General features: G+C 35.1%; 1 protein-coding gene across 3 annotated transcripts; it reads left to right on the top strand.

Moving 5' to 3' along the window:
• The first annotated feature begins 2576 nt into the window (after positions 1-2576).
• LOC126828612 (uncharacterized) lies at positions 2577-8625 on the top strand. 3 transcript variants are annotated; one of them, XM_050558491.1, is made up of 6 exons: positions 2577-2620; positions 3596-3695; positions 4066-4208; positions 6276-6406; positions 7427-7493; positions 8138-8625. In XM_050558491.1, exons 2-6 carry the CDS (start codon positions 3622-3624, stop codon positions 8266-8268), a joined length of 546 nt encoding a protein of 181 aa, XP_050414448.1. In that variant the 5' UTR covers positions 2577-2620; positions 3596-3621; the 3' UTR covers positions 8269-8625. The 3 variants fall into 3 exon arrangements, with proteins under 3 accessions (XP_050414448.1, XP_055958572.1, XP_050414447.1); XM_056102597.1 differs by lacking the exon at positions 2577-2620 and adding an exon at positions 2626-2636; XM_050558490.2 differs by lacking the exon at positions 2577-2620 and adding an exon at positions 2647-2877.
• The last annotated feature ends 3354 nt before the right edge of the window (positions 8626-11979 follow it).

Genomic DNA, 11979 nt, shown 5'->3' with positions numbered 1-11979 from the left:
ATCAAAACAACGAATTACACTGATTATTAAATTGACGATTTTATTTTATTATTCAAATGTAAGAGACCGTGCCATATTCATATAACAAAAATAATTCAAACGAACACAAGGCACAGTTCAGGGCTTACACTGAAATGATAATAAACTACTCAAATAGCGTCGGAGTGGGGTGGGGCCATATGTTATCACGTTACAGTAGGAACGCCTCTCGGGATTAACATTCTTTACAATGTCTTTTGATATGCTTTCGCTAAAGTGTGAACGTCTCTATGGATTAACACTATTTACGATAGTATCACCATTACACTTTAACAAATTATTCTTGACTGTCGCAACAGTGAGATTGTTTTCTGGTTTACTGGAGCTTTAGTAAAACTAAACCAGCGGCTGCCAGGCAGGATACGCCCATATTTTCGAGAGATGGATAGAGAACAAGCTAAAAAGAAAGTGATTTTTCCTACAATCAAGGGCCATAATTCAGAAAATTACAATTCGATATGCGCGAATATCGAAAGGAACCGAGATCTTTGGGTTATAAACTTACATTTCAAGTTTCAACAAAACCGAATAAAAAATGGGGCCTCTATAGGGTCCACAACCTTGATATACCATATTTTTACGCTATTTGAGAACGAAGGGCGGCCATTTTGTCTGTCAGTTTTGGGCCGATTTTCACGAAATTCGAACTCAGTCGTCCTTAGGGTGTAACGGTGATATAATAATACATTTTTTTTAAATCGGATAACAATTATGACCTCTATAGGGTCCACAAGCTAAGAACGCGATTTTTCGTACAATCAGGGGCCATAATTCAGGAAGTTACCTTCCGATATGCGCGAATATCGAAAGGAACCAAGATCTTTGGGTTATAAGCATACATTTCAAGTTTAAACCAAATCGGATAAAAATTGTGACCTCTACAGTGTTCACAAGCTAAAACGTGATTTTTCGTACAATCAGGGGCCATAATCCATGAAGTTACAGTCCGATACATGCCAATATCGCAAGGAATCGAGATCTTAGGGTGATAAACCTATATTTCAAGTTTCACTGAAATCGGATAAAAATTGTGACCTGTAGACTGTTCACAAACAATTGTGGACGAACGGACGGACGGACGGACGGACAGGGGCGACGACAATACACGTCCAAATGAAAATGTGGGCGTATAAAAAGACACAACATATAAACATACAATGCAATCAAAGATGTTTAGTTGTCTTGAATATATTATCTTTGTTCGACCTGTTGGGACACGGGAAATATGCAATTTTCGTACTATTGGGCTGTCAATATATCGTATAAAATGAACGTTATAAAACCCAAAGGTACAGTCAGTATATCTTTTATTATGTATCGAGCTCCCTTGGTATGTATCCAACTTCATCAGCTAGTCTAAAATAAATTTTGTATCCGCCCTTTAAAAGAAATGGAAATAAAATTCAACTATACTCTTACCTGTCTAAATCATGTACGGTTTTCAGGTAGAATGAGACAGTCCTTAACAGATAAAAAGTGTCATCATTTTAAGGATGTTTTTAACACATTCTACAGAGCAGAGGTAAAAACTCCAATGTCACCATGGCAATAAAACCTGATAATTAACATAACATACTTTTCCCCTTTTAGCCAGTCGTATTATCATTTTCACCTGTAAATGCCTTAATGAAATTGGCATGTTTCAGTATCATTTTATATAGTTTAGAAGATTATCACTCGAACGCTATAGTATTTGATACGTGAATAAAAGCTGTTTGATACGTGAATATGCAAATAAGGTATTTTCGAATAAACATGTACAATATGATACACGCAACAGTCCTATAGAAATTCATAATTAACAAAATACATAAGTATATTTGTTTAAATATATTATCTGGTATTTATTTATTTTATTTTTTTATTTTTTTTTTTTTTATTTTTTTTTTTTACATATTCATATTCAACATGCATGCAAAGTCGCTGTAGTGAAGAATTCGTCATAATGTGGCATACAAGGCATGTTGCTTAAATCATGTTCGTGCAGATTTTCTCATATAAACTCTTAGCACAGGGCAGAAGCACATTTAACGGCCAAGTTAATATTTGCTCAGGAAATGATGTTACTGGTCGGTATCAATGTTTCGGATGACGGGCACTTGGAAATAATTACTTTTTTCAGTATTATAGACCTATACTACCATATCTATTAACGAAACATTCGACACAAATTGAATGGTGGTAGGGTTACTAAATCCTAGATCCAATTTTAAGCATCTATAGCACTAAATTCGTCTGTAAGTCCCCCATCTGCTTTTCTCGCGACCTACTGTTTGCCTCTACCCAGGTAAATATCCCATAAAAGAAAATGTGTATAATACGCGATGATAACTGTCCGTGAAATTGTTTATGGACTAAGAATAACGTTTGTTTATTTATAGTAATTCTCTCTCTTTGGCGTTATAAAGATTAAGATCGTCGGAATGTTCAAAATAATTGTTATAGACCAAGAAAGGGTAGGCATTTGTGTGATGTTTATAGGAAGAGAATTAGTAGTCTTTGACCTGATAATGTATTATGAGAGTAATCCCTTTGATAGGGGGAGCTGTACCTTTACAACGGATGTAAACAATAAAAACAGGTGCTTGTTACAAAATGTAGTATTTACTTATTTATTTGTCACTTTTAATATAGACATTATATTTGCTGAAATTTCAGATGTTTATTTCACAATAGACTGTTTTTTATAGCAAATTTGTCAAAATTGACACAGGTCGTGACAGGAAAAGGCAAAAACCAACGGTTTTTATGCACAGGGCCGACAGGGCCTACACATTTTATGCCATAAATTCATAATGACATTGCAGACATGGTATGGTGAATAGTGATTGCAGCTAAGTGAGTAAGACGCTGGCTCGCTAGCCTGAAGGTCGTGTGTTCACTCCCAGTGTTACTGGCAGAGATAGTTCATTAGGATTCGATATAAAGAGTAGGGCGTAGTGCCACTGTCTGGGCAAAATTTCCCTCATCATAGCACAATGTATGGCGTATGCCCATCATCATTAGCCCAGTCGTAGAACAGTAGGACATTAAACCCCATTTCATGTCATATATACTTTCAGAGGATAATAGACATCACTTTGATGATATTATTTATAGTTAGCTTCGAGAAGTTGAAAACATTGAGATATCAATTTAATTTATTAATGCCTGTAACTTCTTTGAAAAATAATGTTACACTATTAGTATTATGATTGACTAAACATACCCAGCTCAGTGTATAGCAACACAACTTTAGCATATTATATTGCATACATTTTCGATTAAATTAATCAAGCAGTCTTCACTGACTTTCAACATTTCATTCATACTATTTACGATGTATCATGTGTGCACACAACTGTGATTCATAGCAGCAAAGCGGCTATATATTGAGAACATAGAGTCGAGAGATGAGGTAAATTATCTAATCGATGTTATCTTTAATAGACAGATCACTGTAATAGTAACAATATGATGCACTTTCTCCTTCATAATAGGTACTACTTTTATTAGCCTCAATAACACTGTTTCAGTATATTGCCATTGTTTCTATTGAAAAATGTCTTCCTTTCAGATATGAACACGTATTAAAAAACAAGAATGTGGCAGTATTTATGGGCTCACATTATCTACCATCTGGTAAGATGGTTTCCTAGAAATAACAGGCTTAAAATGTAAGTTTAAATTATGGTACATGTGTTTATGTATCTAATTCCTTTAAGTATGCCACGTCTCATGATACTGGGATCAATTTTAGACTTGGTCAGGTGCATTTGTGGGTGTCTTTCATTCAGATCTTTACCAATTTTGTACTTTTATTTTTAAGGCATATTTTGGGGCAAAAAAGTCCAAGTAATTACCATATTTTAATAGGATATATATGACTTCTTTAAATTTCCTAAAATAAATTATCTGTTTCTTTCAAAATATAAGACTAACATGGAATACTTATCTAGTCTGTTAAGATAGGTACTATACTATCCGCCTGTTTTCATGTCGTAGGCTACTATAAATTAACAGTCTGTCTCCCTTTTTTTTTGTCAGATTTCTTTTGGTGATGATATTATCTGTGGCATTCCTGGTTCCTCAACTACTGGTTTTATACCTTGATCATTCTAAAAGATGGTGTGGGCAACCTTTGTTTGAATTCCTCATCGTCTCCATTATATTGACTTTAATTATGATTGGTTGGTAATAAAACATTTTTATTTAACTTCTAATTTATGAAATCATTTCTGTGGTTCATGTTTTCGTTAGAAAATTAAAAACATTTGTTACCACTTCTCAATTATTTAATATATTCAAATGACTAGTAATCTAGTCATAATCATGGACGTACATATTATTTTAGGACACGTGAAACAATTTACAAATGACTTGATTGCCTTGAGCCAAAAGAGTTTTACAAAGGAAATCATAACTTAGGCTAATAAAGCCATTATTATAAATTGTGAAATGGAGATGAAGAATATACATTCTATCATCTTTGGTGACTTTAAAAACTCTAGTCAATTCTGCCTCATTCATAACAGTGTAGAGGTAAGCTGGATAATTTTTAATTTGGCTGATTTTTAAGCAGAAAGGGGTATTGCCAAGCATAGGTCCTCGGGTAGTGGGCCCTTGTCCCAGATACCACCCCTCCCCCTCACAAATAGCACAATTGTCCTGATGGTAATATTAGTGAAAGTGTACAAGTACATCACTTTAATCAAGAATGCAACGTTTTATTCTTGATAGACCAGTGTATAAATTAAACAATATTCTTTGTTTGCCTTTACTGCATACCTACCACTACACATTTAAACATTATATTTTTGATAGCTTTATTTTTGTTTGTAATTAAATCCTAGGTGTATCCAATGCATTGTTTTAGACTCGCAGGACTGTAGTATTATTATTATTATTATTATTATTGTTCGATTTATATAGCGCTTCATTACACGTGAAGTGTTTCTAAGCGCATATCACAAACATATACTTCAAACACACAGAAACAATCAAAATCAGGAGAACATAATTAAACACAGCTGCCTGTTAGGCGCTATTATTCAAAGATTTATATCCAACAAATCAACCGGCTAATCTCTATATTGAACTCAGTCGAGGTATTACCTGATGAACTCCTACACCAAGTAGAGTTCAAAAAATAAAAACGAAATTTAAAAGAATCAACTTCATTAACAAAAATTAAACAATCAAAAACTAAACAGTTGAATCAATTAACAAAAATTAAACATTCAAAAACTAAACAGATAAATCAAATTCAAACGAAACAAATAAAACAAAGAAAATGAAAAGAGCAGTTCATTACCATTCTACATTAACAAAATAAAGGAAATCAACTTGTGAAAAAAAATTTCAAAAAAAAATAAGAGCAAAGTAACACTAATGTTAATACTTTTTTAACGACCCTGGTTCGTCTCAAGATCTTAAACTCTGTGTATCAATCTGAAGTCAATCGGATATATTATTATTATTATTATATATTCACAATTTCACATTACATTATTATATGCGTTGCGACCCATTTCTAGGTGCCAAGAATAGCGATTTAGCCCATTAAATAGTTTTAGTTTCAAATAGATCATAATTATTATTAAGATCACCACTTGCAGTAACTGTAGCCTACCAGTGGCAGTGTCTAAATTTACTCTGGATTTCACCGATAGGCTTGCTTGCTTTTGGAGGCGTGTAAATGAGTGTCAGTCATGCTAACGTTAACGTCAGACAGTATGACAGATTCAGGCGTGGGTCTGTTATGGTGTAGGGAGGAATCACCATGACTGGCAAAATGGACTTGCATATTGCCCAAGGAAGGGTCACTGGTGTGTACTACTGTGACCACATCCTGTCACCGATAGTTCTGCCCTTTGCTCAACGTGCAGGTAGACGTTTCATCTTTCAAGATAATAATGCCCGTGCCTACCACGCTCATGTCGTGAATGACTACCTCCAGCATCATCAGATTGTCGATATGCCTTGGTCAGCCATGAGTCCTGACCCATGGATAAAAAAAAACAGTAGAGCCAATCATTTACTGGCTACATTTCTTATGAATTTGCTACCAATATTTATAGGTTGGGTGAGCTAGGTTCCTTCTCTGTGTAGCCGCATTCATATATATTATCACCAAAGAATTCACTAGATTGTAAATTGCAATATATACGACCAACAGTGTGAACACTGGATTGTTACCCCACGTACATAATCCAAAATAAATGTAGTCCTACCTAATATTTTTTTATTTTCTGCAGGATTTACCTTTCTGTTTATGGTAATGGTACCTGTACCAGGATTAGTGAAGATTATATTTCATGTATTTGGTGTGTTGGGTTTAATCACTGGTCTTTCTTATATTATTCTAACATCTAAAGCTACAGATTGTGTAAGTTTCATATTACATTTCTATACAATGTTGTGATTATAGCCAAATATGGTAGATTTTGTGAAGTGGTCTGAAGCCTTTGTACAGCAAATCGTAGGCCTGTCATTATTAGGGTTACAAGATTATTCACAGTAGAAACCAGGACATTTGTCGTTATCGAAAGATCTGAGCCTGACGTTAATGCCCGAAGGTTGTGACTTATTGAGCGTCGAACAAAAGTGCAATAAATTGTTATCTAGAGGGGTTTGGGACGCCTAGGAATTTTTTATTTCTTGAAGCTAAGAGATGCATTCTCTGCCATTTTATGGCAGTAGTGCGATTGTTACACGCAATAAACTCATTTATTTCACCACGCTACGACTGTCTGACCATGTGCAAACATTGTTACAATGTATGAAACTCTCCCTATTGATATTGAATTGTAAGTTACAATCGATCTTCGTGAAACGTATAAAATTTAAAATTTCCTTTTGATTTTAGTTAAAATCTGTTTTTGTGAAACAGGTCCCTGGACGATAAAAAGTGCCCCCTAAAAACAGTATCAGTAAAACTGGGACATATGGCAACTCTAGTCATGATGTGTCATTTCCATCATGTACAGTTCCATGCTAGTATTGCTCAAGAAGCTGCATGTGGGGTTTTCAACTGTATACTGCCCACTAAGTGTGCTGTGCAAAGGGAATAATGATGATATATACCACCTTAGAAACAAATATAATAGTGATATACCACCATAGAAATTAATGACCTATTTGGGTTGTATGGAATTTAAGAGGGAGAAAAGTAATTTCCCCAAATGCCTCTGAAGAATTTTATTTTTCCCAATAAATATGGGCTTTTTTCATAGAAAAGTATGATTTTGGCATTATTTATAGTATATAATATTTTTCTCACTTATGCAATTATAAAGAATCTCTGTTCTGGAATGTACACATGTTTAACTAAGTACACTGTTATAAAATACCAGTATTAATTCTTACAAAATCTGTTATTACCCTAATATTAACTGTTTTATTACAGAAAAACACCACTGAAGCTCTATACACATTGTCTGTGATATTAGCATCTATTACTGGGATTAGTATAGGTAAGATTTACGTTACATTTGTTATCATTCCTGTCCATTCTCCCATGATTCACGTATCGAATCGTGAGACACTGAATCAATTTTTCGTGATTCTGTTTTTGTCACATCAGTAATTAACCTGTCACTCTTAATTATCCACATCGCACATTATCCATAAGTACACAAACACTCTTAAATTGTTTTGGTCCTTATTTCAATCCATATAAAACAGTCTTATTTCATCGAGATCGGCACAAATAAATATATCAATCATTCATTTATCCTGTTGTTTTCTCGGTAAATAATGACCTGATTATGAATCGTGACACGAATCGTATCATCCTGAATGGCATATTGTGACTGCAGTGGCAATACATTAAGGATGATTGACAATTTCACTCCAAATTGTAGGTGCATCGCTCAGATAGTGTTAACATAGTACTGTTTTAAAAAAAAGAATGTCAAATTATGTTTTACTGGACAGAGAAGTGACATTACCTTCACCTCAGTTTACACAAATAAAAGATGAACTAAGCACCTTTTCCACCTATAAATTGAATTTGCACAAGAACATGTCTCTTAAGAGTGGTATAATGACATTACATATATCAAAAATTTATTATTCATTCAATTCAATTCAATTATTTTAATTTTTATAATTTCAGGTTTTTATGTGCTCATGCTTCCTTTTTGGTTGATCAATACATTTTGGCCGAAATCGGTTCTAGATCCTCCAGCTAGGACAGGAATTTGCTACGAACCTGTAAAATGCTGTTCATGTCTTTGGCACATTTGAAAGTCGGTCAATCAAAACCTTGTTCTTTTTATATTTTTGGATTCTGCTTTAAAAAGTGCAATGTTTACAGGATGTCTGGTACAACCTCAACAAGTCATTTCTTCTGTCATCTAAATACAAATTATGTTCCACATTTTTTGATGACAAAATGTTAAAACTTCCCAAGATTGCTCTGCTTCAAACAAAATTACAAATCAGTAAAAGCAAAAGCAGAAATCTGTAAATGCCTATAAATAATCAAAACTTGAATAATTGAATAATAAACAATTAATTTAACTCAGGATTTTTTAAAATAATTTTATTATAATTGTAATATAATATGTGTGTATTTATTTTAATATATATATTACAATACCAGGCAATATTTTATCTTATATTTATCTGTATGATTAGTTTTATTTTTATACACCTACATTTAAATGTCCTCATGTATGTCGTCACTCAATCATTCAAATTACTTCTTAGTCCAGTAGAGGTTACAATAATTCATAGATCTTTTTAACCCTTTGGCACTAGGAATGCCTGAAACTAACTACAGTACCCCAAACTGTCACCATGATTCACATGCATAGTAGTGTCATTTCCAAGTCAGGGTTCCCGCGGCTTCGTCAAACATTTTTTCAAGGATATTCAAGGATAAATATACGTCAAATTCAAGGATTTTCAAGGACATTTTTTAGCCTAAAGTTACAATTTTTCATCTTAAAAATAAAGAAAACATTACCAACTATCGTTATAAAACTTCTAATCTAAACGGGATTTTCATATCAACTTACTATTATTACCAATTTGAAACAAAATTAAGGATCTCAACTGAAATTCAAGGATATTTTCCTATTTCCGCGAAATTCAAGGATATTCAAGACCTTGAAAATGAAATTTTAAATTTAAGGATATTCAAGGATTTTCAAGGACCGCGGGAACCCTGCAAGTACTTTGCAGAGGGCTTGATCAATGTTTTAAAAAAAATCTGTGGGATTGTTAATTAGTGTGTAAAAATAGTCCTTATTGAATTTCAAAATTTTCAGATAATCACCTCCAGGGTTTTGCCCCTTTATTATGGAATCTTCTTTGGTTAAAACTGGTAACCTATAGATAACAATCTTTCTGAAATTTATATTGCAGTTATGTCATTTATTGTCGTCTACACCGAATTATCTTCATTAGAAGGCTTGATCTCGCTTTATCACCGTACACCTTATCAAGGCCTCCGCGTAATACTCCACATTTTTCATTACTAATTTCGATTGGTCTAGGACCCAGCTCAAGACCTTTCAGATTCCTTGATAGAAAATATTGTGAATACCAACTGAACTGTCTAGCTGTTATAATCAAGTTGCAAAGTTTTAGGTTCAATCAATGTCAAGGTTGCTGGAACTTTTTTTTACTATGAAAATGGTACAAGCCTTTCTAATATACTTCTGTTTTTCCATGATGCTAGTAAGATTACTTTTCAACTAAAAAAAGCATTCAGCAGCTGTGTAAATGAATCTATTCCTTCATGGCAGTGATTCTCAACCAGTGTGCCGTGAAATTGTGAACAGCACACTAAGAAAATTTCTCACATAAGCCAGCTTTTGATGAAATTCAAAACACTGCAAAAAAGTAAGTTTGGGTCGTTCTATGTGTCTATGACTAGTCTGTGCCTACGGTTGTGTGCCGGTCTATGACTTGCCATGTTTTTATTTTGCAAAATTCAAATATTTTCATATATATTTAGCTAGGTGTGCCGCTATTTCCAAGGTGTTCCGTTGGCAAAACAAGGTTGAGAACCACTGTTTCTGGGTTTGTATTGTAAAGGGAGACAACGTACCTTAACGTTTGGGTATTTTGAGACTAATCTAGCATCTGGTCCAAGTTCAAACCTAATGTGATTATAATATATACTATTCAAAAAAAGTAGGGAATATTTGATTTTTAAGTGTTATTAAATAAGTCACCTAATGAAACTGACGAAGAAACAAATGACAAAATGAAATGAAGTTCACATTCATCGATTTATTCCAAATGATCGTTAGACTAAGTAAGGCACAGACTGACCATTATAAGGGTAAAATGATACCCGGGGTCAAACAGCAAAGTTACCACAGCATCACAACCAAGTCAGTAACGGGTAAATCCTCCTCTGTTTGCCAAACAAGCATTGATCCGACGTGGCATACTCCTAATGAGACGTCTAAGGTCATTTTGGTCCAGATTGTCCCATTCCTGTTGCAACGCATCAGCAAGTTCTTGGACATTGACAGGACGTTGTTGACGTTGACGTAACCTCTGTCCAAGCATGTCCCAGACATGCTCGATGGGGGAGAGGTCGGGACTCAGTGCTGGCCAACATGTAAAGCCGTTCTTCCAGCAACAGTGATGCCTCCCCACACCATAACAGAACCACCCCCAAATCGATCATGTCTGATGACGTTAACGTCTTGGAAGCGCTCGTTTCGACGACGCCACACCCTCCTACGTCTGTCCAAAAAATCAACAGTGAACCTTGACTCATCTGAAAACATCACATTGCTCCAGCGTCGATTATCCCAGTGTTGACGATCCCTACACCAACGACGTCTTGCCTGAATGTGATGATCTCTCAAACAAGGGATCACGCGAGGACGTCGGGCGCGAAGGTGACCCCTATGCAGTCGATTCCGAATCGTCTGGCCACTCACTCTCACACCAGTGTCTGTTTGAAGGCGAGCGCTGATCTGATTTGCTGTGATGACACGATTTCTCAAGGCCAAGCTACGGATAAATCGATCCTGGGCTTGAGTTGTCGCCCTGGTCGACCTGAGCGTGGTCTGTCCTGTACAGATTGTGTATCACGGTATCTGGACCATAGCCTGCTTATGACAGACTGAGAAACATTCATCGTCCGCGCCACAACCGCCTGTGTTGTGCCGATCTGTAGCATGCTAAGGGCACGTAACCTTTCATTTTGGGTAAGCCGACGCATATCAAAATTTGTTTTCTGGTCACTAAAACAATTAAACTGATGTTTCCACCCTGGAATTCAATGCCACAATGACTGTAACATTCAAAGTCAGAGTCGTGCAAATCTTGGGTTGGACCCCCATGATGATCCCAAGCATCACCTGCATTCCATGCGGTAGCTATTGGTGCGTTTGGGCGTCACATGTAACTGGAAATGTTTCTTCTGTTAGGTTCTATAGTGACTTTTTTCGTAGTCATTTGCATATTTTAGTATTATGCCCCCAAAATCAAATATCCCGTACTTTTTTTGAATAGTATAAAAACTTGCAATGTACCCGACCTGTAAGAACAAAGCTAATTGAACATATACAGGTTTTATTCATGCTTCTACAGACAATACAGTAGGTCGATTTCCATTACAAAATGGGCTTTCAGATCAGTTCTTTTTTTACCTGAAGAAATCACAAAGCTACTGATGGGGCGGATGTATTATTGCCTGACAGCTTATGTTTGTATACAGCCAATACGTAAATTTCTAATCACAATATTTTTGACAAGATGGGATACGATTATTTTCACCATCCATGTAACTCACATAATTTATTTGATTTTCAAGGTTTATTATACCTTCCTTGATATAGATTCACAGACAACTATTGAGTTTTCACCAGTAAGTGAAATGGGGTTTAACATCCAGCACCAAAGTGATAAAGAAGGGCGTGTATTGTGTTAGAATGAAATACAAGCGCCATGGACCAAATTTCCTGCCGATATCAAGATGCAGTA

This window comes from Patella vulgata, chromosome 7, assembly GCF_932274485.2.
Source record: "Patella vulgata chromosome 7, xgPatVulg1.2, whole genome shotgun sequence".
In the NCBI taxonomy this organism is placed as follows: Eukaryota; Metazoa; Mollusca; class Gastropoda; family Patellidae; genus Patella; species Patella vulgata.
The sequence above is the reverse complement of the archived record's forward strand: the minus strand, read 5'-3'. Positions and strand labels throughout refer to the sequence as shown.

What these genes read in the sequence shown, in the direction of transcription:
- LOC126828612 (XM_050558491.1), top strand. Translation starts at nt 3,622, where the DNA reads ATGTGGCAGTATTTATGGGCTCACATTATCTACCATCTGGTAAGATGG. An exon ending in CATCTAAAGCTACAGATTGT is followed by an intron (nt 6,407 to 7,426) that starts GTAAGTTTCATA and finishes GTTTTATTACAG; the next exon opens with AAAAACACCACTGAAGCTCT. An exon ending in TATTACTGGGATTAGTATAG is followed by an intron (nt 7,494 to 8,137) that starts GTAAGATTTACG and finishes TTATAATTTCAG; the next exon opens with GTTTTTATGTGCTCATGCTT.